The 17,287-nt window shown below is 54.2% G+C and overlaps 1 protein-coding gene across 2 annotated transcripts in view; it reads right to left on the bottom strand.

The window, feature by feature from the left end:
• DHX30 (DExH-box helicase 30) overlaps positions 1-17,287 on the bottom strand; it is a 32,557-nt gene that overhangs the window by 6,733 nt on the left and 8,537 nt on the right. Inside the window, exons 1-10 of one of the 2 annotated variants that reach the window (XM_033055198.2) lie at positions 16,881-16,987; positions 11,442-11,572; positions 9,315-9,425; positions 6,727-7,082; positions 5,917-6,043; positions 4,860-5,009; positions 4,218-4,370; positions 2,662-3,483; positions 1,483-1,561; positions 898-1,002 (exon numbers count right to left, since the gene is read on the bottom strand). In XM_033055198.2, the coding sequence (XP_032911089.1) occupies positions 898-1,002; positions 1,483-1,561; positions 2,662-3,483; positions 4,218-4,370; positions 4,860-5,009; positions 5,917-6,043; positions 6,727-7,082; positions 9,315-9,425; positions 11,442-11,572; positions 16,881-16,917 (2,071 nt within the window). In that variant the 5' untranslated portion in view covers positions 16,918-16,987. Of the gene's footprint in view, positions 1-897; positions 1,003-1,482; positions 1,562-2,661; positions 3,484-4,217; positions 4,371-4,859; positions 5,010-5,916; positions 6,044-6,726; positions 7,083-9,314; positions 9,426-11,441; positions 11,573-16,880; positions 16,988-17,287 lie in introns of those variants that run through there. The other variant, XM_033055208.2, reaches the window with a different exon arrangement.

The raw sequence follows: 17,287 nt of genomic DNA, 5'->3' as shown, positions 1-17,287 counted from the left end.
CAGCTGCCAGTGGTCACAGCCAGCAGCTTCCTGCCAGCCAGACCCCAGGAAAATATTCCACAAGTCATTTGGGAAGCCTCAATTCAGTCGCTTCAACCTGTGGCTCACCAGCAGCAGAGCCTGTCCCAGAGCCTGGTGGCACCCCTGGAATATCCCTGGCAGAAATGGCACTCCCTCCCACAGTCCAGGTCTGCAGCTGCCCCTCCTCAAGAGTCCCCTGGGACAGGGGAACAGGAATTCTCACTGCCACAGGGCCCACCCTGACAGGAGTGGCTCTCAGCAAGGGCCCATGGCTGTCCTGTAGCCCAGCTTTGCCCTGCTACAGCTTAGCACCACGCAGAATTCCTGGCAGAGGAGAGCAGGCACCTTCCACCAAACCACACCTGCACTTATTAACAGCCCAGCTGCTCAAAGCTCTGCCCCTGCCTGGCCTGGTTTGACACTGAACAGGCAGAGCTGCTAAAAAACAAAAAATGCCAAAACCCTTAAGAGCTTTGCAGAGCAGAACTGGCTTTTGTTGTGCATTTCCTCCTGGGGCAAGGAATGTTAAATTCACTGATCAAAGCTGAGCTCCAGAGTCCACCTGCATCCCACAGAACACATCCTGAGATCTTTTCTGTGCAGGCTCAGTGTGCAGCTACAGCAGTGCAGAGCTGAGCTGCCTTCCCCTTGCCTAATTCCAAACTGCTGGAGGCAAAGGGAAGCCACTCTTTGATCACACTCAGGAGTTACTCAGCCTCTGCTAGGAGGAGTTCCCCACACTTACCACACACCACTACACAGCTGGGACATCAAAGCTCACCAGCTCTGTACCAGGGCAAAGCTGAAGGGGCACATCAAGCCAACTGTCCCAGATTGCCTGGAATGCTGAAGAAGGGGCTGGCCCTGCCCTCTCACCTGGCAGGACGAGGTAGCGGCTGTTCTGTGAGCCCAGCATCTCCAGCAGCCGCTGCTGCACCCCCTTGATCTCCTGCCAGCCAGGGAGGAAGCACAGGATCCCACCTGCAACACAGCAGCAGCTCAGAACACACAGCCTCCAAATGCAAGTGCTTTTCCCCAGCTGCAGCTGCACACACACGTTTGCAGGGCAGAAAACAACCAGGCTACCTGGAGTTTGACAGTGAATACCACGAGCTTTGAAACACTTAAATGTCCTGGAAGTCACCTGGGAGTCCTGCCTGCTTCCCAAACACTTCACCTTCCAGGCAGGGAGGGGGCTCCAATACAAAGGTAACTGTGCAGCACAAGGCTGCCAGAGCACAGACAAGCCCTGGAACAGTGCCCAGGACACTGAGGAGTCCAGTCCTGTCTCAGCTAGACTCAGAATTTGCTCGTACCACATGGCTCCAGATTTGGATGAGCAGGAATTCCAGGAGCCCTTGCAGGAGAGGCTCAGCACTGTGGGGGCTCTGCAAAGGCTCTGGAGGGGCTCCTCTGTCTCCCCCCAGCAGAAGGGAGAGCTCAGGGTGAGGCAGGACCCACCTGGCTCTCCATGGGCGTCAATCTGCAGCACGAGGTCGGTGATCAGGTCAAGGTCGAGGACGCACTCATCGTCGGATTGCTGGGGGGACAGGACAGGCAGGTCAGGGCTGCCAGCACAGCACAGGGCTCTCAGAGCACCTCCTGCACACAGCAAACGCCTGCACTTGGACAGCCTGCCCAGGGCTGGAGCCAGGAGCCTGCTCTGGGCTCCATCTGGAACCTGTTCTGGTCACAAGTGCTGCCAGCTTCCCTGCTCTGCAGACAGAGTGCACAGTCCTTCCCCATCTCCAGATCTGTGCACCTCTGCTGAACAGCACCTCAGAAGTAACAGAATTCCCATGAGATTTTTGTGGACCAAACTGCCACATGCACCTGGGAGTTCAAATCCATCAGGCTACAAGCAGCAGCTTCTGTAGCTCTCAGGAATTTGGAATTACAGCTCAGATAAAATCCCTGCCACAACAGAAACAGGAACAATGCCCTGGAGGCAATGGGAAACCCCAAGTGAATTTGCTGATGATCCAGGACTGGGAGAAGTGGCTGATACACTAGACACTTGCTCAACCACAGGGAGGGATCTCTCCAGGCTGGAAAAATGGGCTGACAGACTCCAGACCAGCTGGTTGGACCAGAAAACGTCTGGAGATGCGGGCCAACCTCTGTGACTGTGACTCCATGACCCACCAGTGGTGCAGGATTACCCAGAGCACAGCACACGTCTGGAGGGCATTTTCCAGAGGGTTGGACCAGCTGCAGAAAGCAGCAATCAGAGAATTCAGCCATGCAGGATGGTGAGCACTGAGGTAACAGTGCTGGAAGGCACAACCATCCCAGTCCTGGGCCAGGATTGCCCAGGGTGTGCAAACATTCAACTCTGTGTCTGTGTACACACAGCAATGAGCTCTCAGCCTGCTCAGAAATCCAACTTCCCATTAAAGGGAGACAAAAGCCACTTGACCCCAATGCAAGGTCATCTTTATGCATAATTCCATCAAAATACTCTGGGGTTCTACTAAGCTGACTTCACCTCACAGGACTGGCACGGAACTAAAGCTCAGCTAAGTGTCCAGCGAGCACAGGGAAGCAGGAGCAGCCCCAGGCCCAGCTCTCCCCCTGCTGCCAGGCCAGAAGGCAGTGACCCCCACAAGGGCCACAGCTCCCCCCCGGCTGCACACCCACCTTGATCTCGTAGTGCCGGTGCCGGTGCCGGCCCAGCTTGGCCAGGATCTCCTCCAGGTAATATTCCTTCACCGGGTACATGAAGCCCGGCACCTTGACCACGGGGCAATCCCCAAAGTAGTGGGAGAAGCGCTGGTTGTCCCCCGTGGCGCTCATGAGCACCAGGCGCAGGTCAGGGTTCAGCTTCTGGATGCCTTTGAGCAGGATGAGCAGGAAATCCGTGTTCACGTCCCGCTCGTGCACCTCGTCCACCACGACGTGGCTGACGCCCTCCAGGCTGGGGTTGCCCTGCAGCTTCCTGAGCAGGATGCCCACGGTGCAGAAGAGCAGGGCCCCTCCCCGGGCGGGGGGCTTGCTCTCCAGCCGCACCTGGTAGCCCACGTTCTTCCTCATGTTGGGGCCCAGCTCCTGCGCCACGCGCTGCGCCACCGAGATGGCGCTGATGCGGCGGGGCTGCGTGATCACCACGTTGCAGCGCGCGCCGCGCCCCTCCAGGATGTAGTGTTCCAGCAGCAGCTGCGGGATGCGCGTGGTCTTCCCGCAGCCCGTGTCTCCCGCGATCACCACCACGGGGTTCTGCTCGATGGCCGACAGGATGGTGTCCTTGTGAGGGTCCACCGGCAGCGGGTGGCTCTCCTGCCAGGAGGCTCCTCTCCTTTTCCACAGGGCCAGCAGGTTCTGGCTAAGGCGCACTTCCTCTGCCTCCAGCATGGGGATGTAGGTCTTGCCCGTGATGGCGTCGCTGATGGCACCGGATTCCTTGGTCAGGTTCATCATGTCATCGGCAATCCGGGGCCTGGACTCCCGGATGTCCACGGGGTACTGGGACAGCAAGGACAGCAAGGTTAGTACTGGTCCTGAGAAGGACAGAAAGGAACAAGTGCCTGGAACACACTCAGCCAGTCTGGCTCGGCCAAGGTCTCCTCAGATCTTAGGAAACTCAGTCATGCTCTGAACTGAGGTTAATTTAAACTCAGAACTAATCTGGGCAGCCCTCGGTGTGTTCCTTGCTGCATTCCTTATTTTAGGAGGGGTATTAGTGCTGCTGCCTGAACCGACAGGCACAGAGCAGAAACTTCACCTCTCCAATGCAACAGCCCCTCAAAGACAACTTTTGGAAACTATCAAGTTACACCACCACCAGACACGTAACTTACACAAAACACAAACTTTTGGCAAAACCAGAAATATTCTGTCTTAGCAAAAGAAAAAACAGAAGTCCCACATCCCACAGGAAGAACTACGAGGAGCAACAGGTCAGGAACTGTCTATAACACAAATTAAAGCACTGGTCCAGATGTTCACGGGATTTAGAGCTGCTGAACTTTTAATCAACTGCAACTTTTGGATCCAACCTTAAGAACCTCAGAGTCTTCCAAAAGGGAAGGTCACTGCCCAGAAAGGGTCTCCCTTCCCCAAAGGGCAGCAGAGACTGACCAGGTTTTGTGGCACCAATCAAACCATGAATTCCCTCGACATTTGGGCAGGAAGCTTTCAAACACATCCCATAGCTGGATGGGATCAGGCCCAGGGGATGCTCAGGGGCCGAGCCTTACGTGGTTCAGGTAGTTCTCAATCTTGCGCAGGGTGGCCTCAGGGACTTTGATGTGGCAGGGCTTCCTCTGGTTCTCGCCCAGCTCCCGCAGGGAAGTCATGTTGTACATGGCATGGCTCAGGGGGTTGTTGTTCTTGTCCACCAGGCCAAGGCTCTGCAGGGAAAAGGCAAACACCACCACCAGGTCTGAGGCTGCTCACGCCAAGGGCTGGGATACAGAACACTTGGATCCTGAGTTTGGACAGGCCAACTCCTTACCATCCCAAATCCATCAACCCCTGCTTTTCTTGCCACAGCAAGAAACCAGACATGATCCCACTCCAGCTCTGGAGAACCAGACACAGCAGAACCAACCACCTGCCCTGACACTATGCTTGCAAGGTCTCACACAGACCCACCACAGGAACAGCAGCCATGACTGCAAAACCCTCTGGTTGAGTCCCTTGCTGTGGCTCTGGCATGCTGTGAATCCCAAATATACGTTTATTAAGCATCAGCTCATTAAGCATTAGCTCATTACACAAGTCAAAGATCGGGAAGTTTCCAGCATCCCATCAGGCTCAAAGCCAGCGAGGGAGGCAGAAGGAGCCTGTATCCACAGGCACATCCCCAGGGGGTGCAGGAGCCAGGGGCACTCACTCACCTTCAGCTTCTGACAGGCCAGAGCTGCTGCCTTGTTCTCGGCCTCCACCTTGCGCCGGCCCTTGGCAGCGAAGGTCATGGGGCAGGGCCAGCGCAGCGTCAGCTTGCAGATCTTGGTCTTGGTGCCCACGGTGCGGAACTGCATGTACTCCTGCAGGGACAGCAGCAGGCTCTGTGGGACAGCCTGGGCCAGAGGGAGCACCCAGCCCCTCCCCTGGCCCTGCACAGACACCCAACAACCCCATCCTGTGCCTGGCAGCGCTGCTCAAACCTCCTGGAGCTCTGGTAGCCTCAGGGCTGTGCCCAGCACCCTCTGGGGGAGGGAAGAACCTTTCCCTGATCTCCAGCTGAGCCTCCCTGGGTCCTGTCCCTGTCACTGCAGCTCCTGCTGAGCTCTGCCCTGTTCCAGCTGAACCAATCCACTGACCTCAGCCACTCCTCCTGTGGCCCCTCTGGACCTTCCACCAGGGGATTTTTGGCTGGATTTAGATTCTGTTGGATTTTTTTTAATGGAGCACTAGAAGGTTACTGCACTGAACTCCACCCCACAGCTCACAAGGTGCTGTCTAAGCCACAGTGAGAGCAGACAGGTGTGGGAAACACCCTGAGAGCCTGAGGGTGGAGCTCAGCTCCTTTCTGCTGAGCACACGAGCTCTGGGAGGTGGGTGACACATCCTGGGAAGGAGGATCACCAGACACAGGCAAGAATCGAGTTGTGGAAAGATTCTATCAGCACAGAAGTTACACATTGCTCCCAGCCACACAAACCTGTGCTTGTTGCAGATATATGGGGAAAGGAAACCTTAGAAAACACCTTCTTCATTCAGATAGCAGCTCCTCCACTGCCCTGGCCTCAGGAGCAACATTCCTCATGGTTCCATTAAAACATTCCCTCAGTTCTCACCACAAAGTCTTTTCTTTGCTGTTCACACTGATTTTTCTAGGCCTGGTTTTAACTTTCCCCTCTCCCCAGTTCTGCTGCCCAAAGAAAGCATCCAAAGTGATTCCAGTTGGAGCCTCTGAGCTTCCTCCCTGGCAGGGGTCAGACAGCACCTTACCTTGACTGTGGAGGAAGAGGTTGCAATCTGAATCACTTGGGCCAGGAGGTTTTTGGGAAGTGGGAACTGCGTCAGGGCACGGATGGCGGTGTTGTCATCTGTCATTTCAATGGAGCTCCCTCCTCGGCTGCATGGGACATGAGAGTTGGATGTGCAAATGTCTCACACCTGTGCTCACACCTACCTCACTCCAGGAGTGCTAATGAGCTCCCCAACCACTCAGCTGAAGCCCAGGTAATTCTGGGCATGGGCAGAGTCCAGCTGTCCTTTGCTACTAAAATCTGTCAGACACAACCACCCAGCCCAGCAAAGCCACCTTCCACAGGGGGATCAAACCTTCACACCAAGGCTACAAACCAGATGGCATCAACAGATCAAAACAGATTTAATTCAGCAGTAATTCTGAATTGAACATCCACATCACAGAAATAACCATCATCACCCTACATCTCTTACAGATCTTGCTCCTGCTGCCTATTAAAAAGTCAAGATTTGTGCTTATAAAGTCAAGAGCAGGGAGCTATGGGGATGGAAAGGGAGCAGATTTAACAAAACTAGAGGGGTCAAAACCTGGTGTGAGTGCACATGCACCACTGCTGGGGATGGAAATATCTTCAGGCACAGAAGAACCAGGCAGGTAAGAAGACTGGTAGCAGCCTCTGCAGAGGGCAGAGCTGCAGGGGAGGAGTCTGTGCACTCCCCTGATGGCAGCCAGGTACAAGCCCAGGCTGCCCCACGATTCCTGTGGCCCATCTCGATGAAAACCCTCCCTTCCCTCTGCCCTGGCCCAGCATTCCCAGCCACACCCACCTGGCGTCTCTGCCCGGGGTCCGCGCGTCCTGGTGTGCCATGGGCAGGTAATCCGAGACATCGATGGCCTCCTCCTCCAGCTCCCCCTCCTCCAGCTCGCCCTCCTCCAGTTCCCCTTCCTCCAGCTCCTCCCTCCTCATGGCTTTGGGCATCCTGCCCTGCTCCATGGGCTGGATGGCGTCGTCGGGCTCCATGCGGCGCCAGCACGTGGACAGGTCGGCGAGGGAGGGCCCGGACTTGGAGCGCCACTTGCCCTCGGAGCACCAGCGCTCGTCGGGACAGCCCAGCTGGTCGGCCAGCAGCCGGTACTTGGCTGCATCAAACAGCTCGTTCCGGGGGCCCAGCAAGCCCCAGCCCTGGGGGAGAGACAGGGCAGCTCTGGGATCCCATCCTGCAGCTCTGGGATCCTCCTGCAGCTCTGGGAATGCACACCCTGCAGCTCTGGGAATGCACACCCTGCAGATCAGGGATCTCACACCCTGCAGCTCTGGGATCTCACACCCTGCAGCTCTGGGATCCCACACCCTGCAGCTCTGGGAACCCACACCCTGCAGCTCTGGGAATGCACACCCTGCAGCTCTGGGATCCCACACCCTGCAGCTCTGGGATCTCACACCCTGCAGCTCAGGGATCCCACACCCTGCAGCTCTGGGAATGCACACCCTGCAGCTCTGGGAATGCACACCCTGCAGCTCTGGGAATGCACACCCTGCAGCTCTGGGATCCCACACCCTGCAGCTCTGGGAATGCACACCCTGCAGCTCTGGGATCCCACACCCTGCAGCTCTGGGATCCCACACCCTGCAGCTCTGGGAATGCACACCCTGCAGCTCTGGGAATGCACACCCTGCAGCTCTGGGAATGCACACCCTGCAGCTCTGGGATCCCACACCCTGCAGCTCTGGGATCCCACACCCTGCAGCTCTGGGATCCCACACCCTGCAGCTCTGGGATCTCACACCCTGCAGCTCTGGATCCCACTGGATCACCCTGCTGAGAAGTGAGGAAAGGCACTTCCAGGAGCTCAGAACTTTCTGTCCCCACCACTGTTGTGTCCCAAAGGGAATCTGGTCCCTGCCCTCCCTGGGTATGGCTCTCAGCCCCACACAGCTCCTTCCAATGGCTAGGCCAGGATTTATTGGGGTTGTACAAACTCTTGGCTATATTTAGCACCCTTGCAGCAGGAAATGCATCTTTTTGGGAAGGCCAGTCTGAACTAGCATAATCTGGGATAATACAGGGTGAGAATTCAGGGAAAGGTTGATCTCCTTCCATTTCCCAGAACAGTTATTTATACAAGCAGAAGGAAAATGTCCCTAACCCATTGGGCTCTGAAGCAAGTCTGCAGTAATTAAAAACTCTCCTCCCATCACTATTTAGGACTGAACCTTGCAGAATCTCCAGACATATCCAGAGTGCAGCACACACCATTTCAAAATTACCAGACTGCTGCAACAACTTCTAGCTTTAATTTTAATCAATTAGAAGTTCCCATCTAAGGTCTCCCATCACAGGGGTTTTCTTCCAATTTTCTTCTTTATTTCCATGCAAATAAAGCTTTGCATGTTCAATCTGTGGTTTCAGGGGTTGGGTTTTGGTTTAAGTTCTAAAATACACTTCGGCCATTTCCAAAATTCGGGGAAAATCTATCAGTAGGGTGTTTTTCTTCCTCTGAAAATTTCCAGGGTCTCAAAGAAAGCAGGGAACTGGACTATAAAACCAGGATGCATTCCCAGTGAATGCTGACTGAGTGAGGTGGAATGAAGTCAGTGAGTGAAACAAATTTTGCTGATCACAGGATCAGCTTAAGCAGCTGAAGAAGCTGAGTTTTCACCCTGCCCTCCTGAATTTCTGAAGGCTGGCTGTTTCCTCACACAGCATTTTGATCTACAAGCAAATCAAAAGCTGTGTCACTGCCAGAGCACCCACAGCATCTCCTGAGCACAGAGACATTCCTGCCCCCACTGCACAGACCAACAGGGAACTCCAGAACCAGTCTCACTAGCTCAAGGTAACACAGAACAGCCAGGGGCAAAGCTGGAGATAAACCTGCATCTTTTTCTCAGCTATAAAACACCTTCCAGAGTGACCTTTATTGTTTCACTGTGCCTGTTTGATACTGGCTGCACACACCCATTCCCAGCCATAAATGAGCGCCAAACAAAGCCTAACTGTAGAGCAAGAGTGTAACTACACAGTATCACTAAATAACAACTTGTAATACTAAATTACAACGGGTAATTGCCACACTGCCTTTGATGAAGAGGAAACAGGAGGCTCTGAAGGTCCCACAACTGCAAACACACCCAGCTGCTCTGGAGTTAGTGACCAGCAAAGCCACCTGAGGGAAACCACTCGCTGTAGATGCTGAGACTAAGGAGCTGATTGAGGCCCAGGACTAAAGGAACAAAGCCCAGGACTACCTGAGGCAAGGAGGATTTTAAGCTGAAATGGATTCAGACAAGACTTCACCCTCTACCCCAGACTAACAGAGGGCCAACAAAGGGAGAGGCCAGGCAAAGAGAAAGAGCTCATGAGTAGCCAGGCTGGCTGACCCTGCAGGGCAGGCTGGGCACAGCAGGGCTCACCTTGAAGAGCTGACACGCCGCAGCCGCCGCCTGCCGCTCCGCATCGATCTTCTTGGTCCCATAGCCCTCCACCTCCACATTCTTCGGCCACTTTATATGGAGAGTGACTTTCTGAAAGGCAAGGAGAGCCACAGGGTGAGCCAGGGCAAGCTCTCCCCTCCACCAGAGCACACCCACTCCAACCATCTCTGCATCCAGGCACAGAAGAGAAATACAGAACAAAAGTGAACAAAGCATCGGTCCCCTCACGGGAAACTCCATTCCAGGAGCACTGAAGGGAAAGGCAGAGCAGGGCACAGAGGTGCCACAGCCCCACAGGAGCTGCAGGGCTCAGCTCCAGCACGGGCTGTGGTGTCACAGCGTGTCAGGATAAATGTCAGGTCATGACAGGGACAATTCCATGCCAGGCTGTCCCTCTGCACACTGCAGCAGCCCCAGAGCAGATCCCCTCTCCATCACCTTCCAGCTGCAACAGCAAGGGGATCTCCCCAAGGGATTCCTCACTGGGATGGAAGCAGCACAGCACTGCCCCAGCACTCACTGGGCACAGGAGCACCCAGCTCCAGCCCTGCACAAGCACTGGCACAACTGCAGCCCCACCACAGCTCCTGCAAGGGAGCACTGAAAACCTGCACAGGCCAAGAATGCTGAAAGCTGAACCTGGCTCTCTTCAAAGTGCTCCAAATCAAGAGCTTGCTCTGCTCCCAGCCCTGCAGGTGCAAGAGGGAAATGCCCAGGGAATTCTCTGCTGTTTCTGCAGCACAGATGAAAGGCAGGAGTGGATCTCTGCCCCACCCTCAAGGCTGGAGCACAGGCTGCTGCCTCTCCAGCACCTGCCTGGCTGCCTTCCTGCCCCTGAAGCTGGCTCTGGAGGGAACTGCTGTGGATTCTGCCTCAGGCTCTACCTGGAAAGCACAGACCTGCTGGGAAAAAAGATGTCTCAGGAAGGCCAAGTGCTCACAGAGCCCCTGTTCATGTCCAGCAAGAGCTCTCCAGGCTCTCACCTTTCCTTCTGCCCAAATTTGCTGTGTTGTTTCTGCTTTGTGAGACAAACCTCATTTTTCCCCTATCTCCTTTATTGTTTTCCTGGTTTAATCTTTTGCTTTAATCCAAAGTTACCCTCCCCATTAATGTATTTAAGTGCTGGCAAGAATGGGAACCAATTACACAAACTGAAGCGATGAGGCACTGCCCGGGGTATTCCAAATTTCAGGGATGAGGCACTGGCTATGGTATTCCAGATTTTAAGTTGGGAAACTGCACTACTGCTTGAGAAAGAACAAGAAAAACAGATCATGGAGAACTCTAAAGTAACATTACTAATGTATCTCCTACAATCCAGAGATGCTTAAAAAGGATGTGGCAATAAAAACTGTCTGGGAAGTTCTAGACAGAATGTTATTGGAAAATGTTAATCCATCAGAACTGAGTCTTTTCCTGGAATGTAGGTTACAGTTAAACTTCAGCTGGAAAGGGCTTTGAGCTCTGGAATGAGAGCTGGTGTGACAGGAGGAGGCAAAGCCCTGACCATGGCACCATTAGTAAGAATTCCTGCTCAGTTCACAGCCCAGACCTGGGCCTGGGGCAGCCAGTGACAGCTCCAACTACCTGGAAAACTGTTTGCTTGGAATTCCTCTGCTCCACTTCACAAACAAAGAGCCTGCATTTCATTCTGCTCTAAGTACTATTAGAAACCTCCTTCCATTGCAAAGAAACTCCTCTGCTCACAACTGGACATTTTAGGCTTTGGAATTTGTTCTACTGGAATCTACAATCAAACCTAGGGTTCCTAATTACTAAAATACAGATTTTAAATCTTAATTTTCTGAGGTAGTAGAACACCTTTAAGCACATTTAAGCACAGACTCTGTGTCTTCCTGCTGAGGAAGGCCAGATACAACAAGTCACTTAAAAGGAAAATATCCACACAAAAAGAAGAACAGCACCCACATTTATACACCTTTAAAGAATGAAAATCAGGAAAAATAGGAAGAAGTGAGAATTAATTTAATTCTAAGTGGAATTAAAACTCTTCTATGATTTTCTCTAGGAGGTGCTCCCAGGATTAGGAGCTCCATGGCTCCCTTCCCATCTGTGTGTGCCACCCTTCCAGCAGCACAGGATTACCTTTTTCCTTGGCCCGTTAGTGTGGATGTACACCAGCTTGTCCCTTGCATGGGAAATGCCCAGGGCTCGGCCAATCACACTGTTCAGCAAGTTTTTGGGCTGTGGGAATTCCTTTAGTAAGTCTCTGGAATCTGGAAAAAAGGAAGAAAGAAGAGGAGCTAAGTGTGTCCCAATTCCTGCAGTGTTCCAGCAGAGAGCAGAGGCTCAGAGGGGAGCAGGAACAGGGCTCCAGGGGAACCTGCAGCATCCCCAGGCACAGCAGGGCCTGCACAACTCAGGCTGGGATAGAGCTCCAGCATCATCAGATCCACCCTGTGCCCAATCCCCTCCTTGTCCCCAGCCCAGAGCTCTGAGTGTCACACCCAGTGCTCCTGGGACACCTGCAGGGATGGGGATCCAACCCTCCCTGTCCCCTCCTGTCAGGGAGTTGTGCAGAGTCACAAGTTCCCCCTGAGCCTCCTTTTCTCCTTCTGAGCCCCTTCCCAGCTCCCTCAGCCCCTCCTGGGGCTCCAGCCCCTTCCCAGCTCCATCCCCTGGACAGCTCCAGCCCCTCCAGGGCTCTCCTGTTGGGAGGGGCTGGAGCTGTCCCCAGGATTCCAGGGGGTCCCTCAGCAGGGCCAGCACAGGGGGACAATCCCTGCCCTGGGCTGGGCCCACTCTGCCCCCCAACTCTGGGCCCCCCTGGGCTCGTGTCCAGCCACTGTCCCAGCACACAGCCAGTGCCATTTCCCCACCAGCTCTGTTTGTCACTCCTCAATATCAAAACCCAACTCAGCGTAACAACTTTCAACAATTTGGTTGTTTGCAACATCCCCCCAGCCATGAGTTAATTCCAGGGTCTCACAAGGTACACATTAGATGCAGCCAGCAGTAGGAACATGAAAAAGTGCCTGAGGACTTTTTCCTGAAATGACTGAGACAGCTGGATTAGAGCCTGGGAATGTGGTTTAGTACTGAATTGCCCAGAGAACCTCCTGGAAAGAAGTTTGCCAACAGTGTTTGGAGACACAGCAGCCCCAGAGGCAGCAGGACAGAGGGCAGGTGGGACCAGCCCCTGCCCCCACAGGGAGGGGATGTTCATGGCCAGATCAAATCACCCATTAAAATAAATAATGACAATAAAATCCCACTGCCCCAGACAGAGTCATGTCACCCCATCCTCCCACGGCAGCTGCTCCAGCTCCTGTCACCTGCACCACTGCCATGGCCAGCTCTGGGAAGGGCCTTTTCTCCCAGCAGCAGGTCCAGTGAGATCAGATCAATGTGATAACAGTGCTGGATGTTCCTACACCTCACTAACAGGGAGGTCTGCCCCTCCTCCCAGGCTCCAGCACTCCCACTAAGCCAGATGTGCAGGGAGACAATCTGCACCCCAACCCCACAGAAAGTCAAAGCAGGGGAAGGAAACACAAGTTTTGGTGGGCTCCCAAGTAAATCAGTCCTGCAGGTACCAAAAGAGCACAAGGGAACAGGGAGAGGGATGGGATCTCCTCTCTGCAGCCCCCAGCACAGCTCAGCCCACGTTCAGCCTCATCCCACACACCTCCCAGGGCAGTCAGGACACCCCCCTGGGGGTGAGCATTCCCTTTGAGAGGCTTTCCCAATCCCCTGCAGGAATTCAGGCTAAGTTTCAGCAATGAATCAGAAGCCAGATCACTGGTACCACCAGAAACCGGAATTTCCAACTGAGCCACCAAATCCAAGGAGAAAGGAGAAGCCAAGAGTCACTCCTTGAGCATCCCCAAGATGTGCCACCACCTTATGCTGGAAACTGATTCTGGAGTTACTGTCATGAAGCAACATAGGAACTGCAGACAATCCCAGACTGGTTTGGGCTGGAGAGATCCTTGAAGATCCTCCACTCATTTATTTAACAAACAGACAGAGGCACTTTCCACCATCCCAGGTTGCTCCAAGCCCACCCAGCCTGGCCTTGGACACTTCCTGAGATGTTCAAGGCAAGAAGAGTTCAGGAGAGGCTCAGTCCCACAGGCCCATGAAGAGAGGCTCTCTCAGAAGCTGCTCATTCCTGAAGTGAGTGACTGGGAAGCGTGGCAGATGCAGGGAAAGCAGAGCTCTGCTGTGCCACTGCAGGCCTGGCACTGCCAGCCTTGGGCATTTGCTCAGGAGAACAAAAAGCCATTGCTGGTCCCATCGCCCTCTCCAGCAAAGCTGCAGCCTGGCCCACAGCTCAGCACACAAGGGTCAGTGGTGACACCCAAAGTGCTTCCTGCAAACCACACAAGAACCACCTGCATGTTGAGAAATGCTTTTGGTAGCCTTGGATAACTCCAGGGGAAGTGGAGGAATTATTCTGATTTATGGACATGATTTGTCCATGAATTACCTTCTATGTATCAGCCAAGGGAGAAGGAAAATGGGCTCAGCCTTACAAAAAACTATGAGCCAATTTTCTGTAATTATACAGCAAATGTGCTATTTCTATCTACTCAAACAAGTTCCTCTATATTCAGACTTTGGCCTGCTCAGAAAAACTGGAAAAGTGTCCAAGGTTTTGGCACTCTGCAGTTCTATTCCATTCCACATTGGTGGGACTAATGGAGGGAAGAGCATTAACACAACTCCCAAATGCACCATTCCATTCACTTACTTAACAAGAAAAGCAACAAGCAAATCTCCAGCACCAGCCTGGTTATTTGGCTTCCAGTTGTTTCCTCTTTCACAAACAATAAGCTGGGAAATTCTGTGGCAGGAGGTGCAAAAAGCACGTTTTTAAACTCCCCCCAGTGCAATTACCTACGACAGAGGTAGTTTCTCACACTCTGAGGTGACTCCTCGGTGCAGACTCAATATTTAATCTGCTCTGGAGGGGAAAAGAGGATCTCTGACTAGCAGAGCCCAGCTCTGGTGCAGCTCAGGCTGGAATTCCCAACAAGGGGCAGCGTTTTGTCCCCAGCTGACATGTCACACTGTGGCTGTGCCAAGGGCTGCTGGATCACCTTCAGCCACTCCTGCCCCAAGTGCAGAGCTGGAAGGATCTCACCCTGCAGGAAATCATCCATCCCTCCCGTGGAGAAACAACACAAACAGCCTGAAGTGCAGAGCTGGACTGCAGTTTGCCCTTCCCTGCCCCATGGCATTTCTCAGCACCTTGTCCAAGGAGTGACTCGGGTGTGCCACAGCTCAGAGTGATGTTTGCCTGGGAATTGGTCAGTGGGAACACAAGGAGCACAACCCAAAACTCCCCAAACTGAGCCACACATGGCACCCAAACCACAACTCTGACATCACAAAGGAACATTAAAAGCCTGTCTTGGACAGCAGACAAGTCAGGGTGGGGCGATCAAAGAAGCCAATTAACGAATTAAAGTTCCTCAAAGCCAGTGAGTGCTTTAGCTTAATTTGATTGTGAAAGTGCAGGATAATTCCAAGCAACACTGAAAAACACAAAAACCAGACCCCAAAACCAACAAACCACCCAGGTGGAGCCTCCTCCAAACCCAACAAATCTGAGCAGGGAAAACACTCAGGCACCAGAGCACAAACAAAACAGCCCAAAGTCGTGTTCAAGGAGGACAGAGGAGATCCATCAGTTTATCTCTTCCCTCCAATTCTGCTCCCTGGAAAAGCAACAAATGAGCACCAAGGACAAACCATCAAAGGCAAAATTCCTCAAGATATGATAAATTCATGTAATAAATCCAAAAGTGTTTCTGAGACATCAAAAATTCCCCAGGGAAGAAAAAAGCCCTGGGGCTGCACAAGGAATTAGCCCAGACATGTTCTGCTGCAGAGATGGAGACTCAGAAGGTCCCACCTGGCAGCTCAGCTTGGAGTGCACCAGAACAGGGTTTTTGGGAATTTGGGGGGTTTAACCATCCCCAGCAATCATGACCACAGCCCCTTTCAACACACACAGAATAAAGCCCAGGCACAGCTCTTGGCTGAACCAGAGCCTAAAACCCAGGAACCCTGGCTGAGCAGGCTCCTCCAGAGCAGGAGGGACCAGCTGAGGAGAAGGAGCAGTGGCCAAGCTCCCCTTGGGCCACTGGGGCTGCTCAGGAGCCTGCCCTGCTCCAGAACAGACACAGAGCTCCAGCCCAAATTCTGCTGTGGCTCTACAGGACACATTTAATCACTGGCAGAGCTCCCCAAACCCCAGTGCCTGAGCCAAAAACCTGAAGCCCTCAGATAACAACGTGGATCTAACAGTGACTTCTTGAAGCTGGCCTGGGTCTGAGGGGATTTTTCCATATTTGCATCCAAGGCTAATAACAAAGCAGGACAGTCAATGAGACATCAGCTCACAAGCTGAGGGCTCAGAACCCACCTCACAAAGAGGTTTTTTCAAATGACATTTATGGTCTCCACGTGTTCAAGGAGCAGCTGGACAGGTAGGGCAGGTTCACGAGACCCTGAGGGCTTTTATTTGTTCATCCAAAACAAATCCATTACTGGAAACAATTCCAGTGTCACCACACTCCCATCTCAAGAGCCTTCCATGGTCAACCCACCGCACAAACTGGGAGGATGAGTGAACCAAAGAACAAAAATAAAAGTACTCAGGGACGGCCTGAAAACACATTAAAGTGAGGAGGGATGAAGTAGAAAAGAAGAAAGAAAAAAAAAAACCTGGTTTACTTCTTTTCTCAGGCAACACCTAAAGCAGCTCACTAAACACTAATCTGGGGTGGTTCAGCACTTACTTTAGCAACTTGTTTCGTTGAACAGCTTGAATGTAACAATTAAAAGACCATTCCACTCTGAGCTCCAAGATAAAACTCGGCAGCTTCTAAAAGGCAAATGGAACCAAGACCCAAAGAATCCAGAAATTACTGAGAAAATAATAACTTTAATAATGCTGGAAGATGGGAAAAAAGCACCGATCACAGAAACATGAGGGCTGAGAAAAAAAGACAAAGTTCTAATACAACAACACCCCAAATTTCCAAAATGCAGCTCATGAAATAAAACTGAAACCAAACCAGCGATTTTCGAAGGGAGAATGATTCAAGCCACAACGTCTGGCACAAAACCACTCGCATCTCTCCACGCTGCACAATCCAACAAAACGCGACTGCAAACACGGCACGGGAGCCGAGTTTAACCCTGTTGGGCAGCAGTGCCAGCCGGAGCGGAGGGAAGGCTCGGAGGGCAGCAAGGCCCGCTCCGCGGAGCTGTCCGCGCCTGCAGCAGCTCCCGGGGCTCTCCCGGGGCTCTCCCGGGGCTCTCCCGGCGCATCCCGGGCACGCCGAGCGCCCAACGGCCCTAACGGGCTGCCCGAGCGCCGCTCCGCCCGGCCCGGCCCTGCCGCAGCCCCACGGGGGATTTTCCTCTCGCGTCACCCACGGCGGGCGGCCGGAGTTCGGCCCAGGCCCGGCTCGGCGACCTTGAGGGGAATCGCCGGGGAAACCCAACTCCGGCCAACAAAGGGCGGCCACGGAGCGGCCCCGCGGCCCCCCCGGCGCCCCCCGGTACCTGCGCAGCCCGGCGGCTCCTCTCCCTGGCCGCGCATCCCGGTCCCGGCGGAGCCGCGGGAGGGAAGGAAGGGAGGGAGGGAGGGAGGGATGGAGGGAGGGATGTGGCGGCTCCCCCTCCCCGCCGCGGGCCCGGGCTCGCCCCTCCCTTCCGCTGCGCGAGCGCCGCGCGGGGCCCCGAGCGCCGGCCGGCTCCGCTGCTCACCCTGCGCCGCCTCGGGCTCCTCCTCGTCCTCCTCGTCCCGGCGGGGCTCGGCGGGCCCGCGGGGAGCCGAGCAGAGCCCGCGGGGGCCCGCGCAGGGCCCGCGGGGGCCGCGGCAGAGGCGCAGCGGCCCCGCCGCCTGCAGCAGCAGCCCCAGCGCCGCCATCTTGGGCCGGCCGCGGGCTGCGCTGGGGCCGCGCGCGGCA

This window comes from Catharus ustulatus, chromosome 1 (genome assembly GCF_009819885.2).
Source record: "Catharus ustulatus isolate bCatUst1 chromosome 1, bCatUst1.pri.v2, whole genome shotgun sequence".
Lineage (NCBI taxonomy): Eukaryota > Metazoa > Chordata > Aves > Passeriformes > Turdidae > Catharus > Catharus ustulatus.
The sequence above is the reverse complement of the archived record's forward strand: the minus strand, read 5'-3'. Positions and strand labels throughout refer to the sequence as shown.